At 40.6% G+C, this 23,089-nt stretch overlaps 1 protein-coding gene across 2 annotated transcripts in view; it reads left to right on the top strand.

Moving 5' to 3' along the window:
- The window catches only part of NPSR1 (neuropeptide S receptor 1), a 200,527-nt gene that overhangs the window by 122,195 nt on the left and 55,243 nt on the right, over positions 1-23,089 (top strand). The window contains exon 3 of one of the 2 annotated variants that reach the window (XM_004385313.1): positions 15,965-16,068. The exons of the other annotated variant lie outside the window; for it this stretch is intronic. Coding sequence (XP_004385370.1) covers positions 15,965-16,068 — 104 coding nt within the window. The remainder of the gene's footprint in view (positions 1-15,964; positions 16,069-23,089) is intronic. 2 annotated transcript variants of the gene reach the window in all.

Here is a 23,089-nt window from a genome sequence, read left to right as displayed (position 1 = left end):
ACAACAACAGATACATAGACCAATGGAACAGAATTGAGAATCCAGACATAAATTCATCCACTTGTGAGCAGCTGATATTTCACAAAGGCCCAAAGTCCATTAATTGAGATTTTAAAGACAGTCTCTTTAACAAACGGTACTGGCATAACTGGATATCCAGCCACAAAAAAAAGAAACAAGACCTATACTTCACACCATGCACAAAGACTTCACCAAAAGAGGAAAAAGGCAACCTACAGCCTGGGAAAAAATTTTTGCCTACGACAAATCTTATCAGTGTCTAATCTCTAAAATCTACAAGATACTGCAAAACCTCAACAACAAAAAGACAAATAACTCAATTAAAAAAGAGACAAAGGATATGAACAGGCATTTCACCAAGGAAGACATTCAGGCGCTAACAGACACATGAGGAAATGCCCATGATCATTAGCCATTAGAGAAATGCAATCCAAAACAACAATGAGATACCATCTCACCCCAACAAGGCTAGTGTTAATCTAAAAAACACAAGATAATAAATGTTGGAGAGGTCATGGAGAGACTGAAACACTTATGTACTGCTGGTGGGAATGTAAAATGGTGGAACCACTTTGGAAATCAATTTGGCACTTCCTTTAAAAGCTAGAAATAGAAGTACCATACCATCCAGCAATCCCACTCCTTGGAATATATCCTAGACAAAGAAGAGCTCTCACACAAATAGACATATACACACTCATGTTCATTGCAGCACCGTTCACATTAGCAAAACAACCTGGGTGCCCATTAATGGACGAGTGGATAAACAAATTACGGTATATTCACTCAATGTAATACTACCCAATGATAAAGAACAACGATGAATCTGTGAAACACCTCATAACATGGATGAATCTGGAAGGCATTATGCTGAGTGAAATTAATCAGTCACAAAAGGACAAAATTGCATGAGACCACTTTATAAGAACTCAAGAAATGGTTTAAACACAGAAGAAAACATTCTTTGATGGTCACGAAGGTGGGGAGGGAGGGAGAGGGGTTTTCACCAAGTAGATAGTAGATAAGAATTACCTTAGGTGAAGGGAAGGACAACACACAATACAGCGGAAGTCAGCACAACTGGACTAAACCAAAAGCTAAGAAGTTTCCTGAATACAACCAAACACTTCAAGGGACAGAGTAGTAAGGGCAGAGGTCTGGAGACCATGGTTTCAGGGGACATCTAGGTCAATTGGCATAACAAATTTTATTAAGAAAATGTTCTCCATCCCACTTTGGTGAGTGGGGTCTGGGGTCTTGAAAGCTAGTGAGTGGCCATCTAAGATGTCAATTGGTCCCAACCCAGCTGGAGCAAAGGAGAATGAAGAACACCAAAGACATAAGGAAAATATTAGCCCAAGAGACAGAAAGGGCCACATAAACCAGAGACTGCATCAGCCTGAGACCAGAAGAACTAGATGGTGTCTGGCTACCACCAATGGCCACCCTGACAGGGAATACAACAGAAAGCCCCTGATGGAGCAGGAGAAAAGTGGGGTGCAGAACTCAAATTCAAGTAAAAAGACCAGGCTTAATGGTCTGACTGATACTGGAAGGACACCGGAAGACATGGTCCCCTGACTCTCTGTTAGCCCAGAACTGAAATTATTCCCAAAGACAACGCTTCAGACAAAGATTAGACTGGACTATGGGACATAAAATTATATCTGTGAAGAGAGTGCTTCTTAGCTCAAGTAGATACATGACAGTAAATGGGCGGCTCCTGTCCAGAGGCAAAATGAGAAGGCAAAAACGGACAGGAGCTGGTTGAATGGACATGGGAAATTTGGGGTGGAAAGGAGAAGTGTGCTGTCACATTACTTGGGAGCAGCTAGGGTCACATAGCAATGTGTGTATAAATTTTTGTATGAGAAACTGACTGAACTGTAAACTTTCATTTAAAGCACTGTAAAATAAATAAATAAATAAACAATGATACTAAAGACATTGAGACGAATTGGAGCAGTGATTATTCTGAAGATTCACAGTTGGAATTTTTCCCCACAGTGTCCCTTGAGTAAAGCCAGAGTGCCTCTTATTTTAACAGCACAGATGGAGCTAAAAAGATCTTACATTATTAGAAATGTCAAAGTCTCCAGAAAAACTATGTTTGTATTTAATATCTACCTTATCCAGTGTGACAAAATTTCCAGCTGCTACACACTTGCCAAAAAAGAGTTACTCAGCGGGCTGTCATTATTCATGTGGCTCAGCTGCATGGGAAAGCACAAACAGCAATTGAGAGCACGCAAGCAGAAATCTAGGGAATGGTGCCTCAATTTGCCTTCTATGCAGGAGTGATTTCTACAATGGCGGACTTTGCATTTTCAAGAAGTTTGCAAATTTGTTTAGTTGACCAGTATTTCCTCCTTTTTCCAGCAAGCGCTGAGCATCTTTCTAGGCACTATGAAAAGGGCTGAGAATAAAAACATGAGTAAGGCACAGCCATTGCCTATCAGGAGCTTACAATCTAGCAGAGATCTTAGAATCCAGGGGGCCCTTTTAGAAATTTACTTGGGAACCAAAACATCCAATCATGCTCCTCCATCTTGATTCTGTGATCATTATCATAATTGAAAGATGAAAGAGATGGTTAATGGGGCTCAATCTGCTCTGTGAAACCATCTCTACTGCAATGAGTCAATCAGCAGCAGCAGTAATACTAGATTAATTCATTTAATGAAAATTCACCATTGTAATAAGACAATGCTAGGGCCTGGAGATGTGAGGGTGAATAAAAAATAATCTCTGTCCTCCCGTGGTATAGTGGAAGGAGAGAGGGAGAAAAAGAAATGCATTAATGATTCATAGGTGCTGTGATAGATTGAATTATGTCTCCCAAAAAGATATGCTGAAGTCCTAACCCCTGGTACCTGTGAACATTTCTTTACTTGGAAATAGAGTTTTGAAGATGATATCAATTAAGTTAACATGAGGTCATACTAGAGTAGTATGAGTCCTAATCCAGTTTGAACAGTTTCCTTATAAAAGAAGAGAAGAGACACAGAGAGACAGGCCATGGGATACTGCAGCTGCAAGCCAAGGAACACCTAGAGCTACAGAAGCTGTTAGAGAGGCATGGAACAGATTCTCTCTCAAAGCCTCAGAAGAAATCAGCATGGCTGACACCCTGATCTCCGACCCCCAGACTCCAGAAGTATGAGAAAACAAATTTCTGTTCTTTGAAGCCACCCACTTTGTGGTACTTCGGTACAGCAGCCCTGGGAAACTAAGGCAGGTATAAGGATAGAATGGTAGGGAGAGGCACAGAGAAGGGAATAATCAAGCCAATCTCAGTAGTCAAAAAGTCTTCATAAATGAGGTAACCTTGAACTAAACCTTGAGGAGTTAGGAGACATTCTTTAGGCAGAGGTGCAGAAAGAGCTTCCTAAGCCAAGGAAGCAAAATAATCAAAGGGCACAGCAGAGTTAAACATCTGAGTATGGTGAAGGAACAGTAAGCAGTTCAAAATACAAGCTCTCTCAACTGCATCTTCTTAACTGCCTTATCAGATTAACCAATGCTCTCATTTCTTCTGCAAATCACCCTGCCTAACTGAATATCCATAGGTAGCAGGATAGTCTCTGGTGAGCCTAGCCATTTCTTTTCTTTTGTTTGAGCCAGAGCCAAATCTGCTTTTAATTTATTTATTTATTTATTTTTACTGTGCTTTAGGTGAAAGTTTACAAGCAAATTAGTTTCTCATTAAACAATTAATACACATTATTTTGTGACATTGATTGCCAATCCTGCAATGTATCAACACTCTCCCCTTCTCGACCTTGGGTTCCCCATTACCAGCTTTCCCGTCCCCTCCTGCCTTCTTGTCCTTGTCCCTGAGCTGGTGTGCTCATTTACTTAGTCTCGTTTTGTTTTATGGGTCTGTCTAATCTTTGGCAGACGGGTGAACCTCAGGAGTGACTTCATTACTGAGCTATAAGGGTGTTCGGGAGCCATACTCTTGGGGTTTCTCCAATCCCTGTCAGACCAATAAGTCTGGCCTTTTTATGTGTGCATGTGTGAGTTAGAGTTTTGTTCTACATTTTTCTCCAGCTCTAGCCGGGACCCTCTATTGTGATCCCTGTCCGAGCAGTCAGTGGTGGCAGCCGGGCACCATCTAGTTGTGCTGGAGAGCCTGGCTATTTCTGCTCCCATCTCTTATATGAGTCAGAGGTGTGTGTTCCCAAACCAGCTCAGGCATCATCTCATTCTTGACTTCTCCCCACCCTACTCATATTTGTGCTCCAACTCAGAACCCACATTCATGTTTGCAAGAAACTCCCAAAGGAATAATAGAGCTTGCAATGCATCTGTTTCGTCTTTTCTTAGTATTACAGTTTCTTAGGATCTTCCAGAGAACATATTTTAAAAACCAACAGTAATATATGGAAGTGATTGAGCCTTTAAAATGTACACTTTGTTCCCAATGTTCCATTAACTACCATGTACCCTTTGCCATCATGTCGATTCTGACTCACAGAGACCCTAAAGGACAGAGTAGAACTGCCCCATAGGATTTCCAAAGTTGTAATCTTTACTGGAAGCAGACTGCCACTTCTTTCTCCCTCAGAGAGGCTGGATCCGCTGACCTTTCAGTAAGCAACAGAGAGCTTAACCACTGTACCACCAGGGCTCCTTAATCACCATTTAGAAACAGCTTATTTGCAATGTACTCAATTACTTAGGTAACTAAATAGCTTTTTATGATCAGATGGAGTATCGTTTGCTTAATAGCAAATAACTAATGCTGTGGCACATTTCCATTGACAGTATACTCCCAGAAATAGGCTTATTTAAGATTGTGCTCCAGAGAAAAAGGAAATTTTACCAGAATGCACTACAATTGTTTATATAGCCACTTAGATCTAGAGAAGCATAAATTTAGGTGTTTGTTTTTCCACAAGTAATTAGTAAACCAAAAGAGAATACTGTATCCAAGTAACTACAGTGTCCCTTCCACTCATTCGTATAGTTTATTCCTTCCAGGAAAAGCTTCATAAAACTCCTTTTTAATCCAGAACTCTCAAGTTCCTGCTCAGGTTTGACCCTGTCAGTAACAACTTCTCTGACTGCCCAGGACTACCATGGGATTTCACTTCTCCAAGCACTTAACATTTTTGTTGTAGTTCCCATGTGATTACCAATGACTCTGATCGTTGTGACATGTTGTTGTTGTTAGGTGCTGTCCAGTCAGTTCCAATTCATAGCAACCCTGTGTACAACAGAAAGGAACACTGCCCAGTCCTGTGCCATCCTTAAAATTGTTGTTATGCTGGAGCCCATTGTTGCAGCCACTGTGTCAATCCATCTCATTGAGAGTCTTCTTTTTTTTTTTGCTGACGGTCTACTTTACCAAGCATGATGTGCTTCTCTAGGGACTAGTCCCTCCTAATAACATGTCCAAAGTACTTGAAACAAAGTCTCGCCATCCTTGCTTCTAAGAAGCATTCTGGCAGTACTTCTTCCAAGACAGATTTGTTCACCAACAAATATTCTTCACCAACACCATAATTCAAAGGCATCAATTCTTCTTCAGTCTTCCTTATTCATTGTCCAGCTTTCACATGCATATGAGGCAATTGAAACTACCATGGCCTGGGTCAGGCGTACCTTTGTCCTTGAAGTGACATCTTTGCTTTTTAACACTTTAAAGAAGTGTTTTGCAGCAATTTTGCCCAATGCAATATGTCATTCAATTTCTTGACTGCTGCTTTCCATGGGTGTTGATTGTGGATCCAAGAAAATGAAATCCTTGACAACTTGAATATTTTCTCCATTTATCATGATGTTGCTTATTGGTCCAGTTGTGAGGATTTTTTTTCTTTATGTTGAGGTGTAATCCATACTGAAGACTGTGGTCTTTGATCTTTATCAGTAAGTGCTTCAAGTCCTCTTCACTTTCAGCAAGCAAGGTTGTGTCATCTGCATAACACAGATTGTTAATGAATCTTCCTCCAATCCTGATGCTGCCTTCTTCTCATATAGTCCACCTTCTCAGATTATTTGCTCAGCATACAGATATAATAAATATGGTGAAAGAATACAACCAGATGCACACCTTTCCTGATTTTAAAACACTCAGTATCCCCTTGTTCTGTTCAAATGATGGCCTTTTGATCTATGTACAGGTTCCTCATGGGGACAATTAAGTGTTCTGGAATTCCCATTCTTCACAGTGTTATCCATAATTTGTTATAACCCACACAGTTAAATGCCTTTGCATAGTCAATAAGACACAGGTAAAAATCTTTCTGGTATTCTCTGCTTTCAGCCAAGACCTATCTGACATCAGCAGTGATATCCCTTGTTCCACGTCCTCCTCTGAATCTGGCTTGAAGTTCTGGCAGTTCCCTGTCCATATATTGCTGCAATTGCTTTTGAATGACCTTCTGCAAAATTTTACTTGTGTGTGATGTTAATGATATTGTTCGATAATTTCCAGATTCTATTGGATCACCTTTCTTTGGAATGGGCACAAATATGGATCTCTTCCAGTCAGTTGACCAGGTAGCTGTCTTCCAAATTTCTTGGCATAAGTGAGTGAGCACTTCCAGCGCTTCAGGAAATGATGAAGTAAAAGAGCTGAACCAAAGATTTCAAAGGGCACCTCAAGAAGACAAAGTAAAGTATTATAATGAAATGTGAGAAGACCTGGAGATAGAAAACCAGAGTCACTGTACCAAAAAGAACTGATCAATGTTCAACCATTTCAGGAGGTAGCATATGATCAAAAACAATGGTACCAAAGGAAGAAGCCCAAGCTGCACTGAAGGCATTGGCAAAATACTAGGCCCCAGAAATTGGCAGAATACCAACTGAGATATTTCAACAAATGAATGCAGCACTGGAAGCACTCACTTGTCTATTGTTACCTATAAAGAGACAAAAAGGTAGAGACAGACAGATAGTCATAACACTGGGAGGGCCACAAACTCTTTTGTCTGACAGAATGGTCAAGGATAGGTTGTTGGAGAAGAAGGTGTGTTTGCTAGATATTGAAAGGTAAATAAGTATTCAATAGGCTGATAAAGGAAGAAGGCTGTTGCAAGGAGAGGAAATGCAAATTAAACATTGAACCTAACTATAGTTATGTAAGAGGTCCTCATTGGGGAAGCTGGGTAATAGGGTCACTGAACTTCTCTGTATTATTTTTGCAACTTCTTGTAAGATTATAATTACAAGTCTGTAAAAATAAAAATTTTAAAAAAGGCATCTAATTCAAACCTCAGTGACTATTCATTTAACAATTATGAGCTGGGCCCTCCTATGTGTAATGCCCTACTCAAGGCACCTGGATCCCTCTGTTCTGACATTAATAAACCTCATTTTCCAGTATTCACAAAAGTAATCAACCAAATGATAGTGTGATATTCAACTTTTACTATTCTTCATTAGCAGAAGAAACAATATAAACAAACCATTGGAAATGGAATTGTGAGTGTCCTAGCTTCATCCTCAAAGTTGGAGTTTCTTTTGTTGCTCAGCTGTTCAGTTTTCCGAGAGACTGAACTCAGCCAAATGCATACTCTTTAAACATTGTGTTGGGTTCCGCCTCCCAATTCTCTGTCTGAGTGAGATTGAACAGAAAGCACAAACTCTCTCCCATAAAGTGACTCTAAACAGAAGCATGACTGGAATTTTAAGCTAAATAATTTATCACAGGGTGTAGTCCATTTGTACTCCATCCAGGACAGAGTTGACATTAGCCTTGTCTTTGGACAGCTCCCACTTACCCTTCCCCATGGCTGGGACAGGACATCCTACTGCATTAATAATCTGCACAACCCTATACTGAGGGCTCAGCATCGTTGGCCTCATCCACTAATTATCTGCAGTCAGTTATAACTTGAGAGTGACTTACAAATAAAGTTGTGTTCTGCCCATATTCCTCCTTCCTCTCATGGTATAAATGCAGCCTTGCCTCCTGATGATCATGGCCAGTTACCCCTGCCAAGATGGTGACTCCTGTTCTTAACTACTAGTCCCTGGACACAAGAAGTTCAGAGTGGAAACCATAGCTTTTAGTTTAACAGGATCCTTACTATGTTCCCTGGCAGCAGTGTACTTCATTTGGAGACCAAGACCTCCAACCTGTAAAGCACAGAGGTACAGCTCAGGAAGCAGAAAGTCCCCCAGCGGGTCTTGGGAGTGATGGTAAGTGAGGTTCCTCCTGCTTCTACCCCTTGGTTTCCAGACCCATCTACACTTCCTAATGGGGACACAGGACCATAAATTGGTCTCTGATTTAATGCATGTACTGCATTTTGAAGGAAGGGATCTCATCCTTACAGAGTATTGCCTCCAAGCTGGCACTTCATCTGTGACTTCAGCAGACCATCCCAGTGCTCTAGGGGGCCACTGCTTCTGGATAGTTCAGTACGTGATACACACAGTGGAGCCTATGATCACACAAGCTGGCACTTCATCTGTGACTTCAGTAGACCATCCCAGTGCTCTAGGGGGCCAGCTGCTTCGGGATAGTGCAGTATGTGATACACAGTGGAGCCTATGATCATGGGCCTTATCCTACACCCCCTTCACTATGAAGTGGGTTCCCTGATCACATACTATGTTGTGTGGGATTCCATGCCTGTTAGGAAATCTTTAAGCCTCTAGAGAGAGGTTAGTGGCACTGGCTATGGCTCAGAGGGAAGAAAAGGCAAACTCATACCCAGAATAGATATATCACTGGAAGAATAAATAGTCGGCCCTTCCAGGATAGAAGGAAACCAGTGTAGTCAATTTGTCACAAAGTAACCGTTTGGTCTCAAGAAATAGTACCATACTGGTAGCTCAGCCTCGGCCTCCATGGCTGCCACATTGGACATTAAAGACAGCAGTAGCTAGATTGGCTATTATAAGTGGTACTCCATAAAACTGGTCAATGCTTAGTCTCCCTCTCTGCTACTGTGGCCATACCATTCATGTGCCCATTTTGCAAGTTCTGGGTGGCCAATGATGAAGTCTAGATAATGTCAACTGGCCAAATCATTTTGTCTATTTGGTTGTTCAGTATTTTTTCTGTAGTAGATGCTTTTTGGTGGGTAGTAATGTGTGATTCGAAAATCTTCACACATTGCGCCCACTCCCAAGACTGGGCTTTTTATCTCCTTGTATTAGTTTCCTAGAGCTGTAATAACAAAGTATCACAAAATTGTTTTTGTTGTTCTTAGGTGCCATCGAGTTGGTTCCAACTCATAGCAACCCTGTGTACAACAGAACAAAACACTGCCCTTTCCTGTGCCATCTTCACAATCGTTGTTACGCTTGAGGCCATTGTTGCATATACTGTGCCAATCCATCTCATTAAGGGTCTTCCTCTTTTTCTCTGACCCTCTACTTTACCAAGCATGATGTCCTTCTCCAGGGATAGATCCCTCCTGATAACATATCCAAAGTATGTGAGACAAAGTCTCACCATCCTTGCTTCTAAGGAGCATCCTGGTTGTACTTCTTCCAAGACAGATTTGTTCATTCTTCTGGCAGTCCATGTTATATTCAACATTCTTTGCCAACACCACAATTCGAAATCATCAATTCTTCGGTCTTCCTTATTCATTGTCCGGCTTTCCCATGCATATGAGGCAATGAAAATACCATGGCTTGGATCAGGTGCACCTTAGTCTTCAAGGTGACCTTTGCTTTTTAATACTTTTACCACAAAGTAGACAGTTTTAAACAACAGAAATTTATTCTCTTGCAGTTCTAGAGGCTAGTAGTCTGAATTCAGGGTGTCGGCAGGGCTATGTTCTCTTTGAAGGCTCTAGAGGAAAATCCTTTCTTGTCTCGCCCAGCTTCTGGTAGCCCCAGGCATTCCTTGCAGGTAGATGTATCTTTATGTAGTGGTCTTCTCCTCTATCTCCTCTGTGTCTCTTCTCTCTTTTATAAAGGTGCCATTCAGATGGGTTTAGGATTCTTTCTACTCTGGTATGACCTTGTGTTAACTGATTACATTGTCAAAGACCCTATTTCCAAACAAGGTCACATTCACAGGTACATGGGTAAGGACTTCATATCTTTTTGAGGGGACACAATTCAATTCATAATACTCCTTTTCACCTGATCATAGAGAAAGCCCTATATAGCCATAAATATCAGCTCAGGGAGGGGAACTGGTACAACTCTGGTAGATGACATGGTGGATGTGGGCTACCTACCCATACAGCTTACTCCTGCCAATCTGGTACTACTCTAAGATGTACCATTTCCATCTTACAATAGACTCTACTGGGCCTGTCTTACTACCTTATGACTTAGTGTGTCTGACGGAATCCACACATAAAAGGAAATCCTAGATATAATGGTTATTTGGTGCCCCATTGTCAGGCATTCCACTATCAGGGCTCATAAACATCCTAGGAACAGTTTCTCAAAAGGTGTATAAGTTTGCACTGCAGATGGCATGACACAGCATTGCTCCAGAACCCCAGGAGCCTGGATTCTGATTCTCCCACTGGGGCTTCCATAAACTCCAAGCTATGTATTTTCCCACTGTTATCTCCAACACCACATGGTCTGCCAGATCTTAAGTCCTTAGTATCAGGGTGCTTATACTGCAGCCCAGGCATCCTACAGAGCCCTTTCCTTCTCTAGGTTCAGTCAAAGCTGCCAACCTTCCATGTCATACAGTATATGGGCCAAAACAATATTCTTAGATACAGAACATGTTGTCTCTAGAACCCAAAGAGGCTTACCATGTGCTATGTTCCTTTTTTGTTGGGGAAAATAAGACCCAGCAATTTATATTTTACTTGGGAGAGAATATTCTGGCAGTCATTCACTCCTGGACCCCTAAAAACTTGACTGATGTGGCAGATCCCTGACTCATCATAGGGTTTATTTTCTACCCTCTAGAGTGCTTATCTCTTACCAAGCCCTCCAATGTACTAGCAATCTCTAGCTTGTCCTGCTCACAGCATGATGTCATTGATGTAATAGATTAACAGGATGTTCTGCAGAGTGTCCAGATGGTCCGGGTCTCTTCAGACCTTATTATGACAGAGGGTAGGAGAGTTAACATGGCCTTGGGGCAAAACTGTAAGTGAATATTAATGTCTGTTCCATGTGAATGCAAACTGTTTCTGATACTCTCTCCTGATAACATTATTTAAGAACATCCTTGCCAAATCAATGCCTGCATACCATGTACCTAAAGCCTTATCAATCTGCTCTAGCAAAGATACTACATCCAGCACTGTAGCTATAATTGCGGCTACTATTTGTTAGAGCTTATAGTAGTCTACAGTCATTCTCCAGGATTCATTGTTTCTGCAGGGACAAACTGGTGAATTGAAGACTTCCACTGGCCTTGCCCACTATGATGGGGAAATCAATATGAGGCTACCCAAACTGCCAAGTATGTCAATCCCAGTTAAACATGCGGGAACTGGGGAAGTAAGCACTAGGAACCACTATGGACCAAGTGACCTATCCTGCTGTAGCCAGAATTCCATTTATTACCTGGCCCATAAGATCCCACTCTAATATTGGGGACATAATGACACTTCAGGTCTCTGGGTATCATGTCAACTCAAATCCTATGTCTAATAGTCCTCAAAATGTCTGCTTAATCTCTTATCCCCAGTATACAGTAATGTAAATAAATGGTCATAGGTCCCTTTGGTAAAGGACTAGGGGAATAATTACAGTCTATACCTGTCATAGTATTGCAAGCCCAGCTCTGTGACCTCCTCTCCTACCATTGTCCTAGCCTGCAGAGGGGAGCAACCTCTGAGCTTCTTCATGATGCTGTCACCAGCCTCAGCAGTGCATTCCTAATGATTTTAATGATTAACGTGTATTCTGAGCCCTGCCATGGAAGATAATTCTCTGGTGGGTCTTCTGGATTTACTTAATATATCAATTACAGCAAGCCCACTTGCCTCAGCCTTTTTATTCTTTTCTCCAGTCTCTATCTGAGCAATGAAGGCATTTCCATCTTGCTTATGAATGACATCACTTCCTCCAGGCTTCTAAGAGCCATCCTAACAGAGAGTTTGCCCTGTGTCCTAGGGTCCTAGATAGGGTGTTATATCTCATGTCTGTAGAAAATGACCCCAATTTGATGAATTCTTATACAGTCTTATGTTCCAGTCCTGTCCATCCAAAACCCAGGTGTACTCATGCAGCTCTTGGAGGTACATGCTGACTAATTCTTGCATTTCCTTTGGGGTATAAACTCTTTCTTCCATTAGCAGACTCAGAATGTCCCCAGCCAGCCTATGCTGATATTTATTTGTGTTGTTATACTCCTGGCAGCCAGGAAAGAAGGTAAGGGCGGCTCCTGAGGCCTTGTTGCGGGGAGACTTCTGCATGTCTTGCCCACATTTAAGTGCTAGCTCTTACTTCAGAGGGGTGGGCTGCCTCTGCCAGCTCTGAAGTTTCAGGAGTCTTGCAGATCCAAAATCAATGGGGATAGTCACCCAAATGTCCTCACCCCATGTTTGGGGGTTCCAAGTTTCCCTAACCAGAACCCTGACCTTAGTATAACAGATGTGTCTTGGCTGAGTATTTAAATGTCTATGGAGGTCTGGGACCCAACTATTAGGTCCTAAGTTTGCTTCTCAGCTATGTCCCCTCTCCCACTAGAGGAGAGGAGGACTGCCTTGTAATCTACCAAGGAGACCTGGCTGTCACACTTAGCCTTTATCTGTTAATGATCCTGCATTTCTCATTTTTTCTCTGCTATTCCCCTCACATCTCTCAATTGCCCGAATCAACCTACCAGCTAGGGTGTTTATCTCCAACCAAACGTTTTTCCAGATCAACAAGGGTGAAATCCTTAGCAATTGGGAAGTCACCTTGTGCCAGGTACTGGCCGTGCCTCGCATACCACTCACAACAAGGCTCTTCTTGCCAATGACTTGGTGAGTGAGCCAGCCCCTAAAGCCCATTTTACCACCTATTCTCTAGAGCCACCCTGGTGCCCCTGTGAAGGGTCAAAGGGGAGGAAGCAGAAGTAGGCAGAGCCTTCAACCCATGAGACAATTCCAACCCTGTTAAAGAAAAGAAAGAAAAATGGGGTAGGAAGAATCTCAGATCACAGTGCAGTTCTGAGAAAACCTTAGCCAGATCAATAGGGTGCCCAGAGCAATAATTGCCCATTAGAGTCAGACAGGAATGGGTCAGCACTAGTACCACACTGTGCTCAGTCATTGTTTGGGAGCAGCCTGATGGAAGCAGACCGTCATTGTTCGCTCAGCTAGGGCTGCCAGTCAACTATGCTCCCCATAGGAGTTTCTCCTCAAACCTGTGGAATAATTCCAGGAGCCCACAGCTGTTTTCCCATCTCTTCTTCCCTAACTTCTTTATTCACCAGTTCATAGATGCTATTTTGATTCCACTAACCGCATCAAACCTTTCTTCTTTCTGATATAGCATATTCTCCTCACCCAGTTTAGAAGCACTGTAGAATGTTCAGAGGTATTCTTGCAGCTTTTTCATCTTCTCCTCAAGGAGGGATATTCGCTCGTATTTATAGCATCCATTTGTTACGTTCCATTGGACAAAAAGACAAACATGGACATAGATTTCTGGAGTAGTTCCCTTGGATTCCAGACTTGTAAACTCATAGTGACTAGCATCTTTCCCTCAATTCCTTTACAATCACTACCAATTTGCCCCTGTTTTTGTGGAATCCCTAGAAACACTGCTTTGGAGACAGTAGTACATACTCTATTGTTTTATGTGCTAACATACAAATATTTACTCACCATCACCAGACCTGTAAATTATAAGTTTTGTGTTATTAAATCCACACTTGTATATAAAGTCCATTTCATGGCTAAGTAGGGCAGAGATGACACATGTGATTCATCTTGTGGCTCCTCTCTGATCAGTTGGCTGAGACTGACTACAACACTGCTTTGAGAAAGATTCTATATCACGTGATTGATTAGTGATGTCTGCAGTGGAAGGGTGAAAGGAGCGTTATACACATATGGCATGTTTGCCTTCCTTGCTATATAGTCTGTAACTACAGAATTGAGTGAAATGACCTCCTCATAGGAATACTAAGCCCCTGATCTTGGCCTCAGACCTTGACTTCAGTTCCTCTGCAGTTTAACTATCTATGTTAGTTGATAAATTATTCACTTGATTTTTTCCAAGGTAGAAGTTGAAAGGGAAAAGGGGAAACAAATGGAGGAAACTGGGGGCTGAAATTGGGGGATGGGGAGATAATAACAGGCACAAATTGTAAAACAAAGAAAAAATGAAGGCAGGAAGGGGAATCTTAGGGGACTTTCCAAAGGTAAAAAAAGAACTCATGGCAACTTCATGTGTGTCAGAGTAGAACTGTACTCCACAGGGTTTTCAATGGCTGAGTTTTTGAACATAGATTCCCAGGCTTTCTTCAGAGGTGCCGCTGGGTGGTCTCCAACCGCCAACTTTTTGGTTAATAGCCAAGCGAGTTAACCATTTACACTACGCAGGAACTCCTCCCAAAGTAAACACTTTGCTTTTCTCATTTTTGTCCTTTATTGATCCTCAAACAGTCCTTGCTTTAATACTGGTCTGATGCCCTTGAAACTCCTTTTCTACTACTTGAAATGTGCCTATTTGATTGGTATGATTTCCTCTCAGTCAGTATTGAAATCCTTCCTAGGTGGTTACATCTGAGTGGTAAAAGTCAAGGGATTCTTGCCTTGCCTTACTTTTCCTCAGTTGTTGTTGTTGTTAGGTGCTGTTGAGTTGATTCCGACTCATAGCGACCCCATGTACTACAGAACAAAACAATGCCCGGTCCTGCACCATGCTCCCAATCATTGCTATGCTTGAGCTCGTTGTTGCAGCCACTGTGTCAATCCATCTCGTTGAAGATCTTCCTCTTTTTCGCTGACCCTCTACTTTACCAAGCATGATGTCCTTCTCCAGGGACAGATCCCTCCTGACAACATGTCCAAAGTATGTAAGACATAGTTTTGCCATCCTTGCTTCTAAGGAGAAACCTGGTTGTACTTCTTCCAAGGTAGATGTGTTCATTCTTCTGGCAATCCATGGTATAGTCAATATTCTTTGCCAACATCACAATGCAAAGGTGTCAATTCTTCTTTGATCTTCCTCATTCATTGTCCAGCTTTCACATGCATAACATTTGACTGAAAATGCCATGGGTTGGGTCAGGTGCACCTTAGTCTTCAAAGTGACATCTTTGCTTTTCAACACTTTAAAAAGGTCTTTTGCAGCAGATTTGCTCAATGCAATGAGTCTTTTGATTTCTTGACTGCTGCTTCCATGGGTGTTGATTGTGGAGCCAAGTAAAATGAAATCCTTGACAACTTCAATCTTTTCTCGTTTATTAAGATGTTGTTTACTGATCCAGTTGTGAGAATTTTTGTTTTCTTTATGTTGAGGTGTAATACACACTGAAGGCTGTGGTCTTTGATCTTCATCAGTTAAGTGCTTCAAGTCCTCTTCACTGTCAGCAAGTACGGTTGTGTCATCTGCATAACACAGGTTGTTAATGAGTCTTCCTCCTATCCTGATGCCCCATTCTTCTTCGTCTAAGTCCAGCTTCTCAGATTATTTGCTCAGCATACAGATTGAATAGATATGGTGAAAGGATAGAACCCTGATGTACACCTTTCCTGACTTTAAACCACACAATATCCCCTTGTTCTGTTTGAACAACTGCCTCTTGATTATGTACAGGTTCCTCATGAGCACAATTAAGTGTTCTGGAATTCCCATTCTTCTCAATGTTATCCATAATTTGTGATGATCCACACAGACAAATGACTTTGCATAGTCAGTAAAACACAGGTTAACATTTTTCTGGTATTCTCTGCTTTCAGCCAGGATCCATCCATCTATCCATTTCCTTAGTATCCATAATAGAATTCCAATAAATCAGGAACAGTTTCTCCCAGGAATTCATTTCCACTGTGCGACAGAGCTGCAATTTTGAATGAAACTGAAATTAATCACTCTATGTTTTGGTTAGACTCTTTCACAGGGCTGGTCAACATCTTGACAGACATTATTTGGCTATTCACTGGAGACTTTGTGGCACCTGATCTGGTTTGCCAAGTGGTCCGCTATTTGCCGGTATGTAGCAACTTCCAAATGTGGTGAGGCAAATTAACACCAAAGTTAGCTCTTGGATTTTTAATAAGGAAAAATGGTATTTCCTTGTACTTCTACGCAACAATCCAGCCACTTCCTCCTAGCTGAAAGAACAAACAAAATTTGTAAGATATTTTTACATTTTCTTTTGCTAAAAATAATATATATAAAGAAAAACAAATAAACAATAATAACCTAAAACATTCATATTTCAAGCAATAAGTAAAATTTCTGGGTCAGTATTCTGGCTAAATAATCTCCAGAAAGTTTGTTAGTTATATTCATCTTTTTTTCTCAAACTAACCCAATACTGGCTACTGTCATTTTTTGAAAGCTTTGGCAATTTTTTAGAAAATAGGTGTGAATTCATGTTGTTTTAACTTGCAGTTTATTTATTATGAGCAAAATTGTACTTTTTGTCTTATTTTTTTGGCATTTGAATTTCTTCTTCTCTAAATTTCCTGTTAATATCCTTTTATAAACTGGAATACTTGTTTTCTGATTTATGGGCGAGATCTATTTTTAGATTAAAGATATTTTCTCTTTGTCATATATGCTTTAATGTAAGTCACATACATGTACAATATGTATATTTAATGTGAAATAGCAACTCGACGGCATACAGCATACCGTATACATTATTACATCATATATGTATATAATATAGACAAATGGTACTTCAACTAAGTATGGAAAGGACAATTTCATAACTGGTTGTCAGATTAATGTGGTCTGTTTCTGAGTTCTTAAAATTTTATTCCATTAATATATATGTATTCTAATGCCAGCACCTCAGGTCTGAATTATTGTAGCTTTATAGATTTATAAAGCATTCCTGGAAAATATCACCCTGCTAGAATCCTTTTGTTGGTAGGATTTTTTGGAATCTTTACATCTATATTCACCAGTGAGGTTATGATTTTCATTCGCTTTCTCACTTTAAGATCTTAGTAATGGAGTTATCCCATTTTCAGAAAATGAATAGGGAACATTTTCAATCATCTTTTGTGCTCTGAACATAATCTTAAGAGTCTGATAGGTGTGAAAGAGCCCCTACCACCATCTGGGGCTGGTATTTTCTGGAGGTTTTTTTTTTTTTTAATTTCAATTTCTTCTTAAGGATTTTTGCTTCCTTGAATGGAAATATTTTCAATTGCTCTCTGTATTAATAATCAATTGCTAAGAAATACATTATCCCAAAACTCAGTGATTTAAATCAATAAACATTTGTTATCTCACAGTTTCTATAAGTCAAGAATTTGGGAGCATTTTAACTGGACAGATCTGGCTAAAGGCCCATCATAAGTTTCAGTCAGATGTTGGCTAGGATTACAGTCATAGGAACTCTTGAGTGGAGCTGGAGGATTTACCTGGAAGGTGGCTCACTCATATAGCTGGCAAGTTAGTGCTGGTTGACAGAATACTTGAGTTCCACGTGGGCCTCTCCATAGGTATTGAGTGTTCTTACAACCTGTTATTGTTAGCTGCTGTTGAGTTGGTTCTGGCTCATGCTGACCTCTAGTAAAACAAAACAAAATGTTGCCCTTTCCTGTGCCATCTTCATGATTGTTGGTATGCTTGAGTTCATTGTTGCGGTCACTGTGTACTTTGAGTGTCTTCCAGCCTAGGGGGCTCATCTTCCAGCACTATATCAAACAATATTCTGTTGTTACCGATAGGATTCTCACTGGTGGATCTTCAGAAGGAAATTGTCAGCCCTTTCTTCCTAGTCTGTCTTAGTCTGGAAGCTTCGCTGAAAACTGTCTCCCGTGGGTGACCCTTCTGGCATTTGAAATATCAGTGGCATAGCTTCCAGCATCATAGCAACACACAAGCCACTACCATAGGACAAACTGACAGACAGGTAGTGGCCTCACAACATACCAGCTGGCTTTCCCAAGAATAAGCTATCCAAGAAACCAAGATGAGAGTGGTAATGTCTTTTGTGAACTAGCCTCAGAAGTCATACACCATCACCTCCAAATTATTCTCTTGGTCATGGAGACCAAACTTGCTTCAGGCTGGGGAGAAGGGAAACACACAGAGGTTTGAAATCAGGAGGCAAAGATCACTGGAAACCATTTTGGGGACTGGCTACATTTTTCAAAAACCTAATTTATGTTATCATTTATGTGTTTTCTGATTGTTAAAAGCGTCTTCTCAACCCAGCATTATTCACATCAGTAGCATTTCTTTTTACAGTATTTACAGTCAATATTAAGATAACATTTTATTTAAAATCTGTCTTGATGACATAGTGAAAATAGTGGAGTAAAACTCTGAAAATTCTCTCTTCCATAAAAGCAATAAGAAAACTGGCAAAAAACATCGGAATCAAATTTTTCAGCTCTCTAGAAATTAAACTAAATCTTGCAGCAATGTGGGAGTGTTTGTTCAAGAAAAATAACTGAATCTCAGTAATAAAAGTAAGCTTTGTGGTGTTTTAACATGTGTTAGTCTCATCCCTCTCTCTTTAGCTCTGTGGTAGCACTCAAAAATAACAGCCCATATTCACAGTGAAAACAAATAGTCCGGTAGCGTCCAGTGAGAGCAGAACAAGTGTGGAGCTCTTTCAAAGCCTCACTCCCAGAAAAATTGTCATTATTTGACCTGTCTGAGGGTTTCCTGGAAGACCCTACTTGCACTGCAGTCTATATTTTACTTGATTCAGAGCTCACCCAATGCAAAAAAGACTTTTCCCTGGGAGCAATTACCAAAAACAATTACAGGCAATTGACTACATTCATGACTGCCTGAGGTGTTGAATAACAGTTGGAGAAAACAATAAACTAACCCAAGCTTTAAAAATAAGCTGGGTAATGAAACGTTCATAGAGGCTTTGAAAAGCTCTGACATATTCATGGGCATCTAGAAGACCGTGTGCATGCTCAGGACTGTACGCATGCCCAGAAAAGACCGTAGAAAGCCCTAAGGTGGCACCTCTGGCTAACCTTAATTTTCTGTGCAAGGAGGAAGTAAAATTTAAGGCAGAGTTGTCAACTGTCTGGCAGAATGTCAAAGGTATGACCCAATATACACACAAAGATCCTCAGCAAAGACCAGAAGACATATTGGTCCCATGCATTTAAGGATAGCTGTCCAATTACTAACTGACCACTAAGCTAACTGAGCAGACACTTCAGTGGCCACAGAGGAAAAAAAACACAGACTTTACAGAGTTAGTTCAGAACAAGTCACAAAACAAACAAAAAACAACTACAAGGAACAGCAACAACCGAAGATTCTGGTGAGGGGTAAGAATCTTCCCAGAGTTGCCACATTATATCATTTAAAATGCCCAACTTTAAACAAAAAATTACTGGATCTGCAAAGAAACAAGCAAGTATGACCCATACACAGTAGCCTACTACCAATAATGAATAGAACAACTAGACAAAACATCAGGAAAGAAATAGAAGACTTGAATATAAGCCAAATAGACCTATAAGACTTTCATAGAATACTCCAACTTAACAACAACAGAATACACATTCTTCTCAAGTCCTCATGGAACATAAGCCAGCATATACTATACGTTAGGCTATAAACATACTCCAATAAATTTAAAAGAATCAGAATCATACAAAGTATGTTCTCTCAGGTTGGAAGGTACTCAAAAGATGCTACCATTGCTAGCATTTTTCTTGGTAAAGGATCCCTTTCTCCTCAGTCCTAGACCAATTTCAAGAAATGGCCTAATACATTGATAAAGAAGTCTAATGCCTCAGGACCCTCACGCATCTGTCAGTTTGTGGGGGCTTGTGTGTTGCTGTGATGCTGGAAGCTATGCCACCGGTATTCAAATACCAGCAGGGTCACCCTTGCTGGACAGGTTTCAGCTAAGCTTCGAGACTAGGAAGAAGGACCTGGTGATCTACTTCTGAAAAGAATTAGCCAGTGAAAACCTTATGAATAGCAGCAGAACATTGTCTGATACAGTGCTAGAAGATGAGTCCCTCAGGTTGGAAAGCACTCAAAAGACGACTGGGGAAGAGCTGCCTTCTCAAAGTAGAGTCGACTTTAATGATGTGGATGGAGTCAAGCTTTCAGGACCTTCATTTGCTGATGTGGCACGATTCAAAATGAGAAGAAACAGCTGCAAACATTCATTAATAATTGGAACATGGAATGTATGAAGTACAAATCTAGGAAAACTGGAAATCATCAAGAATGAAAGGGAACACATAAATGTCAATATCCTAGGCATTAGTGAACTGAAATGGACTGGTATAGGCCATTTTGAATCAGACAATCATATGGTCTACTATGCCAGGAATGACAACTTGAAGAGGAATGGCGTTGCATTCATCATCAAAAAGAACATTTCAAGATCTATCCTGAAGTACAATGCTGTCAGAGATAGGATAATATCCATACGCCTACAAGGACGACCAGTTAATACGACCATTATTCAAATTTACGCACCAACCACTAAGGCCAAAGATGAAGAACTAGAAGATTTTTAGCAACTTTTACAGTCTGAAATTGATGGAACATGCAATCAGGGTGCATTAATAATTACTGGTGTTTGGGATGTGAAAGTTGGAAAAGGGTCGGGTAGTTGTAAAATGTGGCTTTGGTGATAGAAACATTGCCAGAGATCACACAATAGAATTTCACTAGACCAAGGACTTATTCACTGCAAATACCTTTTTCAACAAGATAAACGGAAACTGTAAGTGTGGACCTCACCAGATGGAATACACAGAAATCAAATCCACTACATCTGTGGACAGAGACAATGGAAAATTTCAGTACCATGAGTCAGAACAAGACCAGGGGCCAACTGTGGAATAGACCATCAGTTGCTCATATGCAAGTTAAAGTGGAAGCTGAAGAAAATTAGAACAAGTCTATGAAAGCCAAAATAGAACCTTGAGTATATCCCACCTGAATTTAGAGACTATCTCAAGAATAGATTTGACGTGTTGAACACTAATGACCAAAGACCAGATGAGTTGTGGAATGATAACAAGGACATCATACAAGAAGAAAGAGAAAGGTAGTTAAAGAGACAGGAAAGAAAGAAAAGACCAAAATGGATGTCAGAAGAGATTCTGAAACTTGCTCTTGAACGTAAAGTAGCTGTGTTAGTCATCTAGTGCTGCTGTAATAGAAATTCCACAAGTGGATGGCTTTGGCTGAGAGAAATTTATTCTCACACAGTCTAGTAAGCTACAAATCCAAATTCAGGATATCAACTCCAGGGGGAGGCTTTCTCTCTGTGTCAGCTCTGGAGGAAGGTCCATCAATCTTCCCCTGGCCTAGGAGCTTCTCCATGCAGGAACCTCAGGTCCAAAGAATGCACTCTGCTCCTGGCACTGCTTTCTTAATGGTATGAGGTCCCCAACTCTCTACTCACTTCCCTTTCCTTTTATCTCTTGTAAGATAAAAGTTGATGCAGGCCACACCCCAGAGAAACTCCCTTTACACTGGATCAGGGATGTGACCTGAGCAAGTGTATTACATCCCACCCTAATCCTCTTTAACATAATCTAATCTTGCCTCATTAACTGCAGGTAAAGATTAAGATTTACAACACATAGGAAAATTACATCAATCACAAAATGGAGGACAACCACACAATACTGGGAATCATGGCCTAACCAAGCTGACACATTTTTGGGGGGACATCATTCAATCTATGACAGTGCTAAAGCAAATTTAAGAAATGATGAAGTGAAAAAGCTGAATAGAAGATTTCAAAGGGCAGCTTGAGAAGACCAAGTATTATAATGACATGTACAAAGACCTGGAGTTAGAAAACAAAAATGGAAGAACACGCTCAGCATTTCTGAAGCTGAAAGAACTGAAGAAAAAATTCAAACCTCAAGTTGCAATATTGAAGGAATCTTCGGGGAAAATATTAAACGACACAGAATGCATCAAAAGTAAATGGAAGGAATACACAGAGTCACTATACCAAAAGAACTGATTGACATTCAACCATTTTGGGAGTAGCATATGACCAGAAACCAATGGTACTAAAGGAAGAGGTTGAAGCTGCGCTGAAGGCATGGGCAAAACGCAAGTTTCCAGAAATTGACGGAATACCAAGTGAGATGTTGCAACTAACGGATGCAGTGCTGGAAGCACTCACTTGTCTATGCCAAGAAATTTGGAAGAGAGCTACCAGATCAACTGACTGGAAGAGATCCATATTTATGCCTATTAAAAAGAAAGATGATCCAACTGAATTTGGAAATTATTGCACAATAGCATTAATATCACAGGCAAGTAAAATTTTGCTGAAGATCACCCAAAAGTGCCGGGAGCAGTACATCAACAAGGAACTGCCAGAAATTCAAGATGGATTCAGAAGACGACATGGAACGAGGGATATCATTGCCGATGTCAGATGGATCCTGGTTGAAAGCAGAGAATGCCAGAAACATGTTTATCTGTGTTTTGTTGACTATGCAAAGACATTTGACTGTGTGGATCATAACAAATTATGGATAACATTGAGAAGACTGGGAATTCTGGAACACTTAATTGTGCTCAAGAGGAACCTGCATAGATCAAGAGGCAGTCATTTGAACAAAACAAGGGGATATTGCATGGTTTAAAGTCAGGAAAGGTGTGCATCACCATACTTATTTAATCTGTATGCTGAGCAAATAATCCAAGAAACTAGACTATATGAAGAAGAAGGCAGCATCAGGATTGGAGGAAGACTCATTAACAACCTGTGATATGCAGATGACATAACCTTGTTTGCTGAAAGTGAAGAATTGAAGCACTTACTGATGAAGATCAAAGACTACAGTCTTCAGTATGGATTACGCCTCAACATAAAGAAAACAAAAATCCTCACAACTGGACAAATAAGCAACATCATGATAAATGGAGAAAAGATTGAGCTTGTCAAGGATTTAATTCTACTTGGATCTACAATCAACACCCATGGAAGCAGCAGTCAAGAAATCAAATGATGCATTTTTGGGGGCAACTCTCTTGCAAAAGACCTCTTCAAGGTGCTAAAAAAGCAAAATGTCACTTT

The sequence above is a fragment of the Trichechus manatus genome, unplaced genomic scaffold (genome assembly GCF_000243295.1).
Source record: "Trichechus manatus latirostris isolate Lorelei unplaced genomic scaffold, TriManLat1.0 scaffold00137, whole genome shotgun sequence".
NCBI classification, from domain to species: Eukaryota; Metazoa; Chordata; class Mammalia; order Sirenia; family Trichechidae; genus Trichechus; species Trichechus manatus.
This window is presented reverse-complemented; position numbering and strand designations above follow the sequence as displayed.